The following is a 19,027-nucleotide window of genomic DNA, read 5'->3' on the forward strand; positions in this document are numbered from 1 at the left end:
TTTGAGCAGTGTACATGGACTACAACCACTGTGATTATTATTGACCCTGCTGGTCATCTACGGATATTTGAACAGCTTGGCCATGTATTGTTGTTGTCTTCACCTGGCACAGCCAGAAGAGGACTGGCCACCCCTCAAAGCCTGGTTTCTCTCTAGGTTTCTTTCTAAGTTCCTGCCTTTTTTTCCTAGCCACCGTGCTTATACATCTGCATTGCTTGCCGTTTGGGGTTTTAGGCTGGGTTTCTGTATAGCACTTTGACATCGGCTGATGTACAAAGGGCTTTATAAATACCTTTGATTGATTTTACCTGAAATGCACAAGGTCCTCTACTCCGACAATTAATCCCCAGATAAAAGGGTAAACCTACCTAGTTTCTAGTAATCTCTCCTCCTTCATTCTTCAGACTTTATATGGCAGTTGGCAACCAACTTTAAGCGGCATTACCACCACCAACTGGACTGGATTGTGGACCTCAGTTCATCTTTCTATCGCCTACGTAATGCGAGCGGTGTGGTCAGCATGTCATTGTAATACAATGACAACTAAAAGATAAAAACTATTTTGTCCAATCAACAAACGCTAAATATGATGTGGCTGTCCATGGTTCTGATTTATGTGTGTGTGTTTGTGCAAGTAGAAAAACATGTTGACTCATCCTACTTGAAGAGAAATGTCAATGCCATCCTCCTCTCTTTCATGTTGACGAAACGGTCTATCAATGTCATACAGTACACCCTTTTATTTTTGTTGTTCTAGGCTACTTAACGAAAATGCTTGCTCGCTAGCCTAACTTCCATTCATGGGCAACATTAGCCTTCTACATCTAGCTACATATTGAACTTCCATCTTCTCTGGCCCGGGGCACAACAATTTAATGAATTAATGGTTTAATCAGAAACGCTGTTATAATCATTGACTAGTAAACACAAGTCCAAATCTCTATCCATGGCTAATTTAAGAAAGGGCCAATTTTAGCAGGCTGGTTAGCTAGCCACTGGAGGATAACACAACGAGATGCAACAATTCAAGTTTTTCTGCCAATGACATATGCTTTCAAAGGGATTTGATCGATTGGAGACAAAATCCAAACTGGCTTCCTTCGACACTTTTTTTTTTTGGTGAGCCAGGACCTTAGTTTAGCTCAACGCTGACTGGCAAATTTGTTTGACTTTTTTTGTCAAGGGAGGCAAGATGCTTGCTGGCTGCTTAAGATGCTCTCTGCCACTACAGGCAGCAACAATGTCATACTTGTTTGGACCAGACAGCATCAGATAGATGGCCTACACGTAGAGAGACAGAGGGGTGCTGTTTTGCTTGCGCAGATGCTTTCTCCTATGACATACAATCAGCCTCTTGCGAATTGAAGGAAAATTATGAAGCAGAGCCGAAATAATACTTTTTTTTGGGGGGGTGGCTTCCCTTGGCATCCATGAATACACGCCACTGCCTGTCCTGTTTGTCATGTTAACTAACAGCACATTTCTTATTTGATTGAGCATCATTTAGGTTAGGTTATTTGATCGGAGAAACCGCCGTGATGTAAAAAGTGTCCGTCTCATTACATTGTCATACACTTTATCTCCAGCCTGTAGGCTACAGAAAAGGCCACATACTTTTTCTACCATATCATATATTTGCGACATGATTAATGTTAGATCATTTTTTTTGAAGGAACGTTGGTGGAGCACCGCATCGATGAGTCTCTCCAACACCACCCTGGAGAGGCCCGCTGGGAATGGACAATCAAAATATTTTGCTCCCCAGCCTTTGACAAAGTGGGCACTGCTTATCACAAGGCGGCATCAGCGCTCACCTAAAAAACCCATATGCCACTGGTTGAGAGAAACAAAAACGTTAGAAATGCATCACACTGATGGTCATTATAATGCTGTATGATCCTTGAGGAAAAAGTGACCAGCAGTTATGAAGCACTGTTACATTATAAGTGTCTAACTATGGTAATACTGCATTATTATTTTATCATTGTGTATTATAATGCATTATTACAGTAGTTAACTTTTAGCAACTGAAAAAATATGTCTTTATCTGGTTGTGATGGGAATATTTGACCAGATAGCAATAAAAATTACATTTCCCATATCGTCTTGATCTTGTCATGATAAATACCCATTTTCCTGGTTGTAAAAGAAATCACTTAGTTGTAATCTGGTTATATGATGTCTTGTCAATCAGAAAACCAGTTGACAATCAGAAAATCAAGTCATAAATCTTGGTCACTAAAATCTGATTTTAAACCTAACCTTGTGTAGTGGAAATCGCTCAGTTCTGCCTCCAGGACAAGACTCATGACAAAAAAGCTGGTAGGGCAGGAGTTCTCTCTCTCGTCAGATTATGCGGTCAGGAAAAAACGCTGACCCTTAACACGGTGCATGGCAGCCCATTCAGCTATGACATAATGTATTACAGGTGGGGCTGGAGTATTTCCTGACCATGTGACCTGATCTTTGGCTGTCGGGGGATAAGGACGACCAGGTTGAGTTCCATCCAGGTCCTTACCTGCGCTCGGTCTTGTTGATCAGGTCGGACACCTGTTGCAAGTACTCCTTGGCATATAGCACCACTGGCTCTGTATCGTTCAGGTCCAGAGGGGACAGGGCCGAGGACAGGTAGTCCAGCCAGTCCACCGCTGGAGCCAGCAGCTGAGGGCGAGAGAGGTTAGAGGTCACCCTTGTGAAAAAGACAGTTCAACACAAAAACATTTTCAGAACTCAAGTTGCCTCATGTTGAAAAGAGTCCATGTCCCACCTAACTTCATCTTTTCACATACAAAATTGTATCCATCTATCCGATTCATGAGACATTGGTGAATCCACACAACAGAGCAACTTTTTTTAAGCATGTAGGTGGACTAACCACTGTACCACCCACGCAAGAACAGACTGTTTCTAACGTGAAATACAGTCTGACAAACAGAGATTTTTTGTGTGATTTAGGCTACATTACGATTCTATTCCCTTCTCCCGAAATTTGCACTCATACACTCTCAGTCATGGATTTTATAGGAATGGACTGGTGTAAGGAATATGGTGGAAAACAAGTGCACACTTCTGGAGAAGGGTAGAGAATCTTAACGCAACCTTTGATTTGTAAACTATCCCTTCAAACTGGACCAAATTATCCATCAAATTTAGACAGACAGAGACAAAACAGTAAGAGGAGCCCTCATATATTTGCTCTCCAGGTCTGACTCAATTAAAGCCACCCCTATCCTGGAGGGTCTGTAGGGGTATTACAGTAAAACCATCAGCCCTCAGCCCCAGACACTCATCCCACTGCCTTAATAATCCAGAGCCCAAGCACAGAGCAGGGAGGTAGAGAGATGGGATAAAAACATTTTCTGGGCTGTTTAATTGTTTGATCTTTAATGCAAACCAAAGCGACTGCGACAGTTAGTACAGTATATACAGTAGGACTACCTGTTTTTTTCTGACAATCCTTACAATGCATTGTAACATGTTTGAAGATTAGGGTTGTCACGATACCAGAATTTTGACTTTGAGACCGATATATTAACGCCACACCGGCAGTCATGAGTCATGACCGCAGTCAAATTCCACATGACTGTAACTAAGCATCTCCAAAACTGCGCTGATGCTGCTGATGTTCATTAGTGGCATACCAAACTTGCTAACGGCCAGTTGCTTGTGGCCTGGTACTCAGCGCTCTATTGTCCCTTTAAATCACTATGACATCAATGCAAATAAAATAAAAAATTAAACCAAACACCATGAGAGCCCTGGCAGAGTTTGAATAGAATAGGATCACCTGTTGCGAAGCGAGAGCCAGCTTCTCATAGCAAATCAATTTATAACATTTTTGACATGCGTTTTTCTGTTTTTTTTGTTGTTATTCTGTCTCTCACTGTTCAAATAAACCTACCATTAAATTATAGACTGATCATTTATTTTTCAGTGGGCAAACGTAGAAAATCAGCAGGGGATCAAATACGTTTTTCCCCTCACTGTATATGCTAGGCCTGCTATATTTATTTCTCAACTTTCCTAATTTAAAAGCACGCCTAGCCTAAGTTCACCATGTGCAATGCCAAGCGTCAGGTGGAGTGGTATAAAGCTCGCCACCATTGGACTCTGGAACAATGAAAACGTGTTGTATGGAGTGATAAGTCACGCGTCACCATCTGGCAGTCCGACGGACGAATCTGGGTTTGGCGGATGCCAGGAGAATGCTACTTGCTCAATGCATAGTGCCAACTGTAAAGTTTGGTAGAGGAGGAATAATGGTCTGGGGCTGTTTTTCATGGTTCGGGCTAGGCCCCTTATTTCCCTTCACTGGAACTCTTAACGCTACAGCATACAATGACATTCTAGATGATTCTGTGCTTCCAACTTTGTGGAAGGCCCTTTCCTGATTCAGCATGATAATGCCACCACACACAAAGAGAGGTCCATACATAAATGGTTTGTCAAGATCGGTGTGGAAGAACTTGACTGGCCTGCACAGGACCCTGATCTCAACCCCATCAAACACCTTTGGGATGAATTGGAATGCCGACTGCGAGCTAGGCCTAATCACCCAACATCAGTGCCCAACTCACGAATGCTTTTGTGGCTGAATGGAAGAAAGTCCCCACAGCAATGTTCCAACATCTAGTTTAAAGCCTTCCCAGAAGAGTGGAGGCTTTTATAGCAGTAAAGGGAGGACCAAGTCCATATTAATGCACATGATTTTGGAATGAGATGTTTGACACAGGTATCCACATACTTTTGGTCATGTAGTGTATATTAGTAGGCTCTATGTAAAGACCAGATTAAATTGAGAATAGTTAGATGGGTGAGAACATTATCAAGCACTTGTCAAATTGTGAATGAGAGACTGATGAATTGTGTGCAACCTGTGCAAGAAACAGAGCAGAGCACATGCCTTTCATGCAACTTTTTTCAAATCATCATTAGAGTTACATCATGCAGGCTTAGAATGTATTAGATATTTAAAAAATAGCCTAAGGTTTGTATCACAACTGAAGTTGCATAAATAACTCTAAATTGACCATATAGGAGGACCTGTTATCACTTTGTTAACCGCTCAACACTGAATAGCCGCATGTGCGCACTACCTCGGAAATCGTTTGGGGAAAATATAATTTCCATTTTATTCAGCCATGTTCAATTGTACTCTTCGCACTATAAATAATGCCACGCGAATTAAAAGCAAATCTTGTCTGCTAAATGAACTAGTGGAGCCCACAGGCATATGACATAGCCAGATCAGTGTCACACCCTGATCTGTTTCACCTGTCTTTGTGATTGTCTCCACCCCCTCCAGGTGTCACCCATCCTCCCTATTATCCCCTGTGTATTTATACCCGTGTTGTCCGTTGCCAGTTTGTTTTGTTTCGTCAAGCCTACCGGCGTTTTTCCCTCTGTTCCTGTCTCTTGATTGTTCCTGGTTTTTACCTTTTCTGCCTGCCATCCTGTACGTTTGCCCCACTACTCTGGATTATCGACCCCTGCCTGCCTTGACCTGTCATTTGCCTGCCTCTGTTGCTGTAATAAACACAGTTTGCATTTGAGTCTTACCTGAAACGTTGATAATCAGGGTCTGAACATAATGATGACTCAGAATATACTATTCTGTTCTTCTGAAATAGGCTACATTTTCTTCATATCATAATATTTCTTTAGACCTGCCAAAAATAAATCATGGATTTATTGTGATGGTGTAGACTATATTAAATGGATTTATTAGACTTTTAAAATGTAGATGTTCCAAAAGGTCTGCATCAGTGGCTTGTAGGGTACGAGTAGAAGCCCGGAGATACTAAATGTGTTTGTTAATTACGGTCAATAACCATGAGACCGGCAGTTATTTGCATGTTATTTACCAGCTGACAAATTTTCATGATCGCCCTAATACTTGTGCCACAGCAAAAAAAGAAAGTGGAGAGAACAACTGATTTAAAAAAAAAAATAGATATATTCTGTTTTCACTCTTCTTAAAGGCCTAGTGCAGTCAAAAACGTGATTTCCCTGTTTTATATACATTTACACACTATGAGGTTGGAATAATACTCTGAAAATGATGATAATGCCCTTTTAGTGTAAGAGCTGTTTGAAAATATGGAGTTATGGGATGCCTGGTGACATAGACCAATACTAAAGAGTTCCAAACCTCTGCTAATACCAGCTAGTTCAGTTTACCCCTCCCCACTCAGACAGACCTAGCTAAATTCTTGCTTGAAAAATTGCTATTGCTAAGAACTTGTTTCTTTTTGAACATTTAATTGAAAACAATGACAATAAGGTACTTAAAGTGGAACTGACATTGTTTTAGCAACATTTTAGCAAAATCCTATTTAAATCTGTTCATATACACCCCCAGGAAGAATGACACTTTTTTGCTTTACATTTTCTGACATGCAACCACTTAGATATGGCCATTTTCACAAATTCAAAGAATGTTTGTAAGGCATTTGTGAAAATTTTATAGCAATATAGAGTGGAAAAGCGGCCGTTCGTTTAGACGATTAATAGACACTGCAGTAGATAAAACATCTGACCGGAGTGGCGTAGCCAATCAGAGCTACAATAGGCCATACGCAAATAAGCCATTTGTTACACGGGCCTGCCATCATTCACTTTGAACTGGACTGTGTTTACAGGCAGAAGCAACAGCGCAACTTTAGATCATTAGAACGCATTCGCCAAAAGCCACAAAATACACAATGGATTTCTGCAAATATGTAAATACCACTGGAGTTCTCTTACATTTGGGAACTTCACAGTCCTACTGATCAAACAACTATGAAAAGGTAGGCTATGCACATCAACAAGATCAACAACTAATGTTAGTCAGAGAGAGAACATCTAAAAAGGGAACATTAGATAAACCCTCTTAAACTTTTTAAACTAGTTGGCTGTCAAAATTGCACTGAAACAAATGGGGAACAGTAGCCTGCTCATGCTTGTCCCAACCCATGTTTTGACAACTGAATGGGAACTTGCCCTCCTGCTCAATGCCAAATGCATTTGACTGACAACTAAGAGATATGCTAACTGTGGACAACAGTCGTTCAAGTTCAGCATAGCTAGCTAGCAAGCAAAGTGATTCACATTTCTTGCTAGCTTAGCAAATGACACCTGCCTCTATCTGTAGCCACCGAAAAACAATATGAAGGGAAAAAGTCATTCACTCACCCACTCCTCCAATGACATTCTCCCAGCAGCTATCTAAATAAATAGATATGCTAGCCCAGGAGTGTCAAACTCATCAGCAGACGGGCCATATTGAAAAAAAACAGCAAATTTGCTGTTGGGGCGACCCAAACTAGCCATTGTTTTATTAGAAGAAATGTCCCTTTATAATGTCCACTTATGTACATAGGATGCTGTATATAGCATTTTAACATATTAAAACAAAATAAACAATATTTGTCCAGCCTTTGCTGCTATGCTTGCAGTATGCTGCGACCCTAATCAAAAAATATTTAATATCAAAAACAGCTATAGGTTGTTGTAACATTTCAACTTAAAAATGTTTTTTTAAATTACACTGGATCACCGGTGCGGTTGAATGCAGCATTGCTGTATGGTAAACTCAAAATGTAGCTATTGTGGTTGAGTAGCCAGCCTAGGCTACTGCTCAAATGCTGCTGTAATAGGCCTACATGTTTCTCCTTTGCATTGGTTTAGTTTTTTGGTTATTCATTGTCAAGCTTTAAAAACCAAAGCCAGACTGCAACATTTTAGTAGCACTGCTGCGTGTTGTATATGGGACACTTGAAAGCAGGGCAATTGAAGTTGAATTCACCTATGCGAGATCATCAGGCTGTAAGTATAGTATAGTAGATGACTACATATACATATAGTAGATGACTCATCAGTTGCCTCATTTATACTCGCTTGTGTGTCCTATTCGGCCCGCGGGCCTTGTGTTTGACACTTGCGCTATCCTATTAGTCACTATGACTGACTTGTGATCATTGCCCTTGCTAGTTTAATTGTATTGACATTCGCAGCCTTAGTCATCCGTTTTGTTCAAAATATTGAGTCATTGAAACGGTGCATTCCGAATGGGTGGCGGCAGCAAATGATGTACCAGGCCAGCTGTACACTAGCAATATTTTTTGGAGTACCAAGAAATGTATTGGTGAATTATACTAATCATGCATTGAACTGCATCCATCTATTCTGCCAACAATGTCTTACTGTACTTCATGGAATTTTGAGTCAAATCGAAACTATTTTTAAAACCTCTTATAAAAGTTGGTTTTTAAGCATAAACTGAGAATGATATTTTTGACTGATATGATTGCAGATATGAAACAAACAGACAAAGTAGTTAAAACGCTGTCAGTTCCACTTTAACTGTTACCCAGAAATTATTTGACATTGAGATAAAATTGGCTGCATTAGGGTCCACTTTTGAAGTCTGGGAAAAATTGAAGAAATGTAATTTGAATGTAGTTACCGTTTAATTCAAGTGTGCGTTCACTTAACTCCATTGTTTGGTTGTCTGTGTTTATAGTCCCATGTAGCTCAGTTTGTAGCGCATGACACTTACAATGCCAGGGTTGTGGATTTGATTCCCATGGAGGAACAGTATGAAAAAAGTATGCACTCAGTACTGTAAGATAGCTCTGGATAAGAGTGTCTACTCAAATGTAAAATGTTTAGCGCACATGTGATGGAGTTCCCACATCACATGGCCACTGGATTGATACAAATAATCATGATTCTGCCAGGAAGGCTTAGACTACTTTGTAATTGACAAGGTTTTTGGGAAAGCCTGAAGATGGTTCTCATTATCATCGCTAACGGCTACACAAAGTGCTAGACATGTGCACCGCACACACACAGACGGGGATTCAAGTACGGTTGCCTCTTCAGAAAGTTGCAGGGAATACAATTCACTGATGCATGTCTTATGATGAATGCATTTGCCCAAGTTTTTCCTCATAAGTTCTATACATTTAGTTGATTTTCAAACATAAGACACATTTGAAAACTCTAGTCCTGAACCGTTTTTCAAGTACTGACGTGTCGGTGCAACACTAGTAAGGATAGGATCATAGTAGCTCCCATTCCATTACGGTATGCCTATGTATTCCAGAGTTGTAGTAGAAAATGTTAGGGGCCTGTCATGTCATGATTAAAAGCTTTGCTAATCGATCGCTTACTCCCCATTTAAGGGGTCATTGGGAACAGTGTCATGTTTAGCACAAAAAACATTTTGCAACAGACCGACAGCTAGTCCTTCCCTGTTTCAAACCATTTGATTCTGTTTGGTGCCTAATGAACATGACCCTAGAGTTTTAGTGTAATAATCTAGTGTTTAGAACCATTAGAAACAGAACAAATAATCTATGGCATTGCCATTCAAAGTCATGCCTCATCAACGCGACTGTTTTTCCAGGCTTAAGGTTAACAAACTGATTTTCTAGAGCAATTACATTCAGTTAGTCGGTGGTATACACAATCTACCCATTACCACCTATTTCACAGATTCAACCCGTCCTACAAATGCTGACATTCAATTACTATGAAACAGAAAACCAGCTCTGTTTGTGGACAAAAGGCTCCTCGATGTCCTCCAACCACTTGCATTCCCTTCACGATCTCTCACAAGTTCTGCTGCTGCCGTGGAGATAGAAGGGCTTAGCAACAGTCACCTTGGCAACCAGGGGAACATTCACAAACAAAAAAAGAGGACTGCAGGAGATGCACAGTAGAATAGTCCTCAGAGGAGGGATAAAACACAGACAAAGGTGTGAAGAGGCTCAGGGTTTCAGATCGTAGTGGTGAGTTGGTGTGGGAGAGACTGCGAGAAAAAGCCATGCATGTTTTGACACTAATGGAGGCAGGAGAAAAAGTGGGAACAGACTAATTGAATAAGAGTCAACTCCGAGAGGCTTTAAAGCCTCACAAAAAAAAGCCTCACATATGTACCTCTTGCCCTTTCTCTCTCATACATACTCACGTCCAAGCAACTGCTTGCACATGGAAGCCCACATGCTCTCTCTTTGTAACCCCCACTCGACAGACGCACACACACACACACACCTGTAGCTCGGCGATGGTGATCTTGTGGTAGATCTTCTCCTCATCTCGACGTTCGTCCTGCGGTACTGTGATGTTGGCGAGCGCCGTTTCAAAGTCCAGGATCTGCTGCATCTGTCCTTGTGTGGAGTTCTTATCCCCCCCCAACAGCAGGCTCAGCTCCACCATGTAGTCCAGATACGCCTTCAACACCTGGGAATGGATACAGGATAAGCTCAGGGTCGTGTTCAGTCACCACCAAATGTAAGACAATGGTACGAAACAGAGTAAAACAGGTAGGTACCATCTGAACTTGTTCAATGATAAATGCCCTTTTTTGTTTTCCATTGCAAACCCTTCACCTGGATTTTGTTCTAGCCCTGCTCCAATTAGGGTTAACACACCTGATTCTAATCAGCTGCTGCCTTAGGACCTTGATTAGCTGAATCACAAGTGTCATAGTAGGTCTGGAACAAAAGACTGCACATCTAGTCTCCAAGAGGGTTGGCCACCCCTGGGTAATGCTGCAGACTAGAGTAGGGCCAGGAGTTTCTTGACCACCTGACCTGATCAGAAAAAACTCTGGCTACAGTGACTATAACTAGGGCCCAGAGTTTTTCCTAGTGAAATACCATTGGCTAGTCAAAGTTGGCTCTACTCTGGTGTGGTACAGTCACAAGAGAATGAGAGCTATCAAAATGAAACACCTGCTGCTGGCTATATTTCTGTGGAAGGTTTCAGTCTTTCTAGTTCGTTGTAAAGTGACCACTACTATTCTCTCAGCCAGTTACGGTAAAATATACCTGGTATGTTTCAGAGCGATTTGTGACAGACTATGTGGAGGGGAAAGTAGAATGGAACAACAATATACACGTCACCATTTAGATAATGAATGATGCGAGCTACCCCCGCCACTGTCTTCTGCAGACAGTACGACATGATATTTTGTGTTAATGATGTGAAGCTTGAAATGCCAAACTAAATTCCCAACGCTTGGGATAATAAAGGTGTTGTATTTTACAATAATCACAGGCGGCTGGTGGGACCTTAATTGGGGGGACAGGCTCATAGTAATGGCTGGAATGGAATCAACGGAATGTTAACCAACACAAACACATGGTTTCCATGCGTTTGATGCCAATAATGGCTATTCCAGCCATTATGAGCCATCCTCCCCTCAGCAGCCTCCTGTGACAGTAATATATTTTAATTTATTCCGGTACCTCCTGTTGACAGCCAGAGGTAGGAAAAGACCCTCACCCAGCTGGCTGGCCCGCACCCAGCTCACCCCCTCCAGCCACCAAACTTTACTCACCTTTTCATTGGCTGTCTTGTTGAGGTAATAGTCCCGCGAGGGGAGGAACAGCCCCGATTGGTCCACCTGGCGGAAATGTATCAACAGGTGAGCAAACACACTAATCATAAGGGAGAATAAATTGCAGTGTGCAGAGTCCATTCACTATCATATTCCACAATATATTTTTTTTTAAATGTATTAGATATGCATATGTCCCTTCTAAAACAAATGAATCCCGACAGTTTAGTTTATGACTCAGGAAAGAGCAACAGAGGAACCATTCCACCTTGTAAAAAACATAAAATGTGTGTGTGTGTGGGTCTGTCTGTGTCTATGCATGCCTATGTGTTTATGTGTGTGTGCTAGTACAAGTATTTTCATTTCAAAAGACCCAGAGCCAGAGCAGCTGACCTGGATGACGTTACTGTTGGAGTTCTTGGGGTCCACGCTGACGCCAATGGTGAAGAAGGGCTGGGCACGGTAGGGGCCTGACACCGTCTTCAGCACCTCCATAAAATTGTCCTTCTCCCAGGGCCCCGTTATGTTCCAGCCCCCTGTCTGCAAACACACACACACACACACACAACAAAGGGACAACAAGCTCAGAGAGAGAGATAAACCTCTTATTATTTTTATTGGTATAAGATGAAGTTGTCCCTAGATGCTGTTTCTGGGTCAGTTTTGCATTTTCCCCCACTAATGCTTAAGGTCAGGATTGGGGAAGGGAAGTTGATCCTAGATCTGTACCTAGGGGAAAAAAACGGCACCCCGGAGCATTTTGATTTCTCTACAGTATTGTATAGCATTTTCTTCCGATTAACGGCACCACTTTTGTCAATTTAAAGACAAAACACACATATTAAAATCGTATAGTCAGATAAATGGCGTCTTGTCACAGAATGTGAGTAACAGGATGGGGTGTGAATTTTTCAAGACCCATCCTAAGCAGAGTTTGGAACAAGGACATGACACAGTAGCACAAGACTGGAAAAGTGAAAGAGTCCAGCCCAGCTATTTCTTCAAATCATAACTGACAAACAGACATGGATGTGATGGATTGCTGCTGACAGCACACACATCAATCACACACACATTAATCACACCCAGTCCTATTTCTACAACTTGTGTTCTTCAATTTCCATCTCCCTTCTACCTGGTAGAAATAAGACAGGAGACAGACAGGCCGGTACTTCAAGCTGCTTCTCAGTAGCCAGTCAGTCCATCACTTCAGTTCTCATCAAAAGGCAGATTACAAAGGAGACAGTGAATTTATAGCCATTTCTTTCTTCTTTAAACATTTACCACGTTTTGGATTTTTAATGACAATTCCAAAGCCAAAAATAGTGAACATTCAATTGGCAAAATATTAAATATTCCATTGTCTGTCAGGTACCTACACAATGGGTAGACATCAATAAAAAAAAAAAATCGAAAATTACTTCAGTTTTGTATATTACTTAGTTTTATTTGATTACTTTATTATTTAACTTAGTCATCATCTCATCTCTGCTCAGGCAGTAGCAGCCAAACAATGTTCTCTGTGCTCCCCATACTGTAATGTCTTTAGTCATCCTATTTAGCTAGGTTAGTCTGCCTAAGCAAGCTGCAGAACTGTCTGACAATCATTTTACTAGTTCTTCAAAGTAAATAAGGCATAATCTATCCCTCTCTCTAATTGTTGTGTTGTGTACATTCCTCTCTCATGCGGTCTATGTGTATCTAACCTAACGTAGAATGTAGCTGGCGTAAAAGTGTATCCATCTCTGAGCCTAAAAAACTGGCGGCATAGTAGTTAATTACCACGTTTATTTGCTTATTGAAAACTACAATTCCCTTCAGCCCAGCGTCCCAAATAGTTAGACTAGATTTACTTAATTTCTCTCTGGAGAAATGGTGCATTGGGTTTAGAAAAAAACAGAACTAAAATGTTGGTTCATCGCTCATTACTACCTTCAAGGCTACATGGAGTGCGTGGTTGGTTGTGTCCCAATAATATCTCCTTCCTCCTGAAGTGTGCTCTTGTTCACTACTCCATAGTGCATGTATGGCTTTTAAGTTGTATGTTTGCTTGTTTTTTTTTAAATGGTCGAATGAATAAACTTAAACTAAACCCCACAAATGTAAAAGCACTGGATTGGTGTAGGCAAGGCCTAGAGCAGTGGTCACCAACCGGTCAATCTCTAATGCATTCCTAGTCGATCACCAAACATTTACGTAAAAAAACCCAACAATAAAGCCTTGTATTCCTGTTTTTTTTATTTGTTTCGTGCTGTTGGCGGTAGGTGCACTTGATTCAGTAGCATTTAGCGCCGGGAAGACAGTGTTCCCATTTTTAACCATTTCCTGTCTCTGAAGGTAGAACTCCGCCTAGAACTCTGCCAGACCCAGAGAGCAAATTGTAACAATTTTATGTGTGTGAAGGGTGAACTCTGCCTACCCAGCAGGCCCCAGAGAGCAAATCAAGCTGACCTTTGCAATGAGGTCAATGAGAGGCATGGCTCCCAGCTCCTCGATGTGCTGCTCGTTGAGGCAGGACAAGTAGTAGAACTGGGTCTTCTTCTCGGCGTCGCTGCTGGAGTTGAACGTGCCATTCTCTAAAGAAGGAGGGGAAAAGAGGGGGAGGGAAGAAGAGGAAATTATGGATGAGGAGAACAGAGGCTAATGTGATTGTGTGAGACAAGACTTGTCATTTCCTTCTATTATACACTGTAAAAAATAAATATCTACTTGATTCAACTCTTATTTAGTAACTGGTTCCACAGACTTGTTAAGTTTATTCAACCTCAGTCAAAATGTTAACTGAACTTAAAATGTTTAGTTGGCCCAAACTTAGCTCCAACTTGAGAAAATGTAGGTTGAGAAAAATTTGATAGGGACAACCACAGTGCATTTACAATAAAATGTTTTCAACATGGATATTTGACACATGCTGACATTGTGCCTTGTCATTTATTGAGTAATTATTATTCAACATGTCCTTATCTGGGATTTGATCTAATCTTCCTGCTCATTCAACCACGTCTGTGCCAGGAAGCATGTCTCTCATAATTCATTTGATTTACTTATTTTAGGGTTCCGTTTTAATGTTACTCCTTTATCACTATGATAAATAAAATCGTTTTTCTTGAGTGTACTTTAACAGACCTGAGACTTACTTTGAAGTGCAAAGTGTAGAAATTCAGGTAAAAGTAAAAAGTAAACTGAAAAAGGCTGTGGAACCAGTTACTAAATAATAATGAACTAAATCAACTTTACTTTTTTTTTTACAGTGCAAGTGATTTACCATGACAGGAGATGAGGACAGGTTTGAAGCAAATAACAGGACGTCATGGTCAGTTAAACCGCTGCTGAACCATGGCTGACTGTTCTGACAGTTAGGGAGCTGGGGGATTGGACCATGACCGCTGTGGGCCGGTTGGGACACACACACACACATACAGTATATGACTATGGCCAGTGATGGTGTCTTGTGAACGACTCACGTATGGCCTTGTGTTAATTTCGAAAGGTTGACTAAGTCAGTAGCTCTCAATTCTCTCCTCAGGGACCCCCAGCCGTTCCAGAGCTAGCACACCTGATTCAACTGGTTAATAAACATAATAATGAAACTTATGAAATTTGAATATAATATGACTATTAAACCATTTAGAACCTTATGAGCATGGTTATTTATAGAACCTTCAAAAAAAAGGTTCCATATAGCACCAAAAAGGGATTTGCTATGGTTACAAGCCAAAGACCCTTATTTGGCACTATATAGAACCATTTGCTTTTAGTGTGCAGCCTTCATCTGTATCAATGGAAAACAAACACTGAAGATCCATAGAGAAGGAAATGAAGAGACAGACAAAGAGATAGAGGGAGAGAGAGAAAGAGCAAGATGGGAGAGAGTCAGAAAGAGAGAGGGAATGAGACAGAGGTAGAGGTAGAGAGAACGAGAAAGATGGGGGAGGGAGACAGGAAGTTAGGGGTTTGAAGCAGAAAGCTTTAGAGTGCTACCAACAGGGGAAATGTAGATGTGAAACAAGTGAGTAAAAAAGACGAGGAAAGGTGTTAAGAGAATGAGAGGAGGAGATCAAAGACAGGATGTGGTATGATAGTTTTTTTAGTCACATGCTCGTCTCCATCGACACAGCACATATCGTCATTCGCTCTGAAGCACCACTGTCATGGCTACGCACACACTGCTGAAATATTTTTATTTATTTTATTTCACCTTTATTTAACCAGGTAGGCTAGTTGAGAACAAGTTCTCATTTACAACTGCGACCTGGCCAAGATAAAGCAAAGCAGTGCAACACAAACAACAGAGTTACACATGGAATAAACAAACACAGTCAATAACACAATAGAGAAAAAGTATATATACAGTGTGTGCAAATGAGGTAAGATAAGGTAGGTATGCAATAAATAGGCCACAGTGGCAAAATAATTACAATTTAGCAATTAAACACTGGAGTGATAGATGTGCAAAAGATGAATGTGCAAGTAGAGATACTGGGGTGCAAAAAAACAAAAAATTAAATAGCAGTATGGGGATGATGTAGTTGGATGGGCTATGTACAGGTGCAGTGATCTGTGAGCTGCTCTGACAACTGGTGCTTAAAATTAGTGAGGGAGATATGGGTCTCCAGCTTCAATGATTTTTGCAATTCGTTCCAGTCATTGGCAACAGAGAACTGTAAAGAAAGGCAGCCAAAGGAGGAATTGGCTTTGGGGGTGACCAGTGAAATATACCTGCTGGAGCGCTTGCTACGGGTGGGTGCTGCTATGGTGACCAGTGAGCTGAGATAAGGCGGGGCTTTACCTAGCAAAGACTTATAGATGACCTGGAGCCAGTGAGTTTGGCGATGAATGTGAAGCGAGGGCAAGCCAACGACAGCTTACAGGTCGCAGTGGTGGGTAGTATATGGGGCTTTGGTGACAAAACGGATGGCACTGTGATAGACTGCATCCAATTTGTTGAGTAGAGTGTTTGAGGCTATTTTGTAAATTACATCGCGAAGTCAAGGATCGGCAGAATAGTCAGTTTTACGAGGGTATGTTTGGCAGTGTGAGTGAAGGATGCTTTGTTGTGAAATTGGAATCCGATTCTAGATTTAATTTTGGATTGGAGATGCTTAATGTGAGTCTGGAAGGAGAGTTTACAGTCTAACCAGACACCTAGGTATTTGTAGTTGTCCACATATTTGTAGTTGTCCACATAAGTCAGAACCGTCCAGAGTAGTGATGCTGGACGGGCGGGCAGCGATCGGTTGAAGAGCATGCATTTAGTTTTACTTACATTTAAGAGCAGTTGGAGGCCATGGAAGGAGTGCTGTATGGCGTTGAAGCTCGTTTGGAGGTTTGTTAACACAGTGTCCAAAGAAGGGCCAGATGTATACAGAATGGTGTCGTCTGCATAGAGGTGGATCAGAGAATCACCAGCAGCAAGACCAACATCATTGATGTATACAGAGAAGAGAGTCAGCCCGAGAACTGAACCCTGTGGCACCGCATAGAGACTGCCAAGGGTCCGGACAACAGGCCCTCCGATTTGACACACTGAACTGTCTGAGATGTAGTTGGTGAACCAGGCGAGGCAGTCATTTGAGAAACCAAGGCTGTTGAGTCTGTCATTAAGAATGTGGTGATTGACAGAGTCGAAAGCCTTGGCCAGGTCGACGAATACAGCTGCACAGTATTGTCTCTTATCGATGGCCGTTTTAATATCGTTCAGGACCTTGAGCGTGGCTGAGGTGCACACATGACCAGCTCAGACACCAGATTGCATAGCGGAGAAGATACGGTGGGATTCAAAATGGTCGGTGATCTGTTTGTTAACTTGGCTTTCGAAGACCTTAGAAAGGCAGGGTAGGATAGATATAGGTCTGTAGCAGTTTGGGTCTAGAGTCTCCCCTTTTGAAGAGGGGGATGGCCGTGGCAGCTTTCCAATCTTTGGGGATCTCAGAAGATACGAAAGAGAGGTTGAACAGGCCAGTAATAGGGGTTGCAACAATTTCGGCTGATAATTTTAGAAAGAGAGAGTCCAGATTGTCTAGCCCTGCTGATTTGTAGGGGTCCAGATTTTGCAGCTCTTTCAGAACGTCAACTATCTGAATTTGGGTGAAGGAGAAATGGGGAGGCTTGGGCAAGTTGCTGTGGGGAGCGCAGGGGTGTTGACCAGGGTAGGGGTGGCCAGGTGGAAAGCATGGCCAGCCGTAGAAAAATGCTTTTTGAAACTCTCAATTATTGTGCATTTATCGGTGGTGACAGTGTTTCCTAGCCTCAGTGCAGTGGGCAGCTGGGAGGAGGTGCTCTTATTCTCCATGGACTTTACAGTGTCCCATAACTTTTTGGAGTTTGCGGGATGCAAATTTCTGTTTGAAAAAGCTAGCCTTTGCTTTCCTAACTGCCTGTGTATATTGGTTCCTAACTTCCCTGAAAGGTTGCATATCGCGGGGGCTATTTGATGCTAATGCCGTATGCCACAGGATGTTTTGGTGCTAGTCAAGGGCAGTCAGGTCTGGAGTGAAGCACAGGCTATATCTGTTCCTGGTTCTAATGGTTCTAAAGGCTATCTGTTCCTGGTTCTGAATGGAGCATGCTTATTTAAGATGGTGAGGAAAGCACTTTTAAAGAATAACCAGGCATCTTCTACTGACGAAATTAGGTCAATATCCTTCCAGGATACCCAGGCCCGGTCGATTAGAAAGGCCTGCTCGCTGAAGTATTTTAGGGAGCGTTTGCCAGTGATGAGGGGTGGTCGTTTGACCGCAGACCCATTACAGACGCAAGCAATGAGGCAGTGATCGCTGAGATCCTGGTTGAAGACAGCAGAGGTGTATTTGGAGGGCAGGTTGGTTAGGATCTATGAGGGTGCCTGTGTTTTCGGATTTGGGGTTGTACCTGGTAGGTTCATTGATAATTTGTGTGAGATTGAGGGCATCAATCTTAGATTGTAGGATGGCCGGGATGTTAAGCATGACCCAGTTTAGGTCACCTAGCAGCACGAGCTCAGAAGATAGATGGGATGGCAATCAATTCACATGTGGTGTCCAGGGAACAGCTGGGGGCAGAGGGTGGTCTATAGCAAGCGGCAACGGTGAGAGACTTGTTTCTGGAAAGGTGGATTTTTAAAAGTAGAAGCTCAAATTGTTTGGGCACAGACCTGGATAGTAAGACAGAACTCTGCAGGCTAACTCCGCCCCCTTTGGCAGTTCTATCTTGTTGGAAAATGTTATAGTTAGGGATGGACATTTCTGGGTTTTTGGTGGCCTTCCTAAGCCAGGATTCAGACACAGCTAGGACATCCAGGTTGGCAGAGTGTGCTAAAGCAGTGAAATGCACAAACTTAGGGAGGAGGCTTCTAATGTTAACATGCATGAAACCAAGGCTTTTACGGTTAAAGAAGTAAACAAATGAGAGTGCCTGGGGAATGGGAGTGGAGCTAGGCACTGCAGGTCCTGGATTAACCTCTACATCACCAGAGGAGCAGAGGTGGAGTAGGATAAGGGAATGGCTAAGGGCTATAAAACTGGTCGTCTAGTACGTTTGGGATAGAGAGTAAAAGGAGCAGGTTTCTGGGCGCAGAATATATTCAATGCATAATGTACAGACAAAGGTATGGTAGGATGTGAATACAGTTGAGGTAAACCTAGGCATTGAGTGACGATGAGAGAGGTATTGTCTCTAGAGACATCAATTAAACCAGGTGAGGTCACTGCATGTGTG

General features: G+C 42.0%; 1 protein-coding gene across 7 annotated transcripts in view; it reads right to left on the bottom strand.

Annotated features, from left to right (window-relative positions):
- The window catches only part of ece2b (endothelin converting enzyme 2b), a 73,013-nt gene that overhangs the window by 15,144 nt on the left and 38,842 nt on the right, over positions 1 to 19,027 (bottom strand). For all 7 annotated transcript variants that reach the window (XM_029714391.1, XM_029714386.1, XM_029714387.1 and 4 more), the window contains 5 exons: positions 13,784 to 13,908; positions 11,726 to 11,872; positions 11,333 to 11,398; positions 10,042 to 10,230; positions 2,519 to 2,661 (listed from right to left, as the gene is read on the bottom strand). In XM_029714391.1, the coding sequence (XP_029570251.1) occupies positions 2,519 to 2,661; positions 10,042 to 10,230; positions 11,333 to 11,398; positions 11,726 to 11,872; positions 13,784 to 13,908 (670 nt within the window). The remainder of the gene's footprint in view (positions 1 to 2,518; positions 2,662 to 10,041; positions 10,231 to 11,332; positions 11,399 to 11,725; positions 11,873 to 13,783; positions 13,909 to 19,027) is intronic.

Source organism: Salmo trutta, chromosome 26 (genome assembly GCF_901001165.1).
Source record: "Salmo trutta chromosome 26, fSalTru1.1, whole genome shotgun sequence".
NCBI classification, from domain to species: domain Eukaryota; kingdom Metazoa; phylum Chordata; class Actinopteri; order Salmoniformes; family Salmonidae; genus Salmo; species Salmo trutta.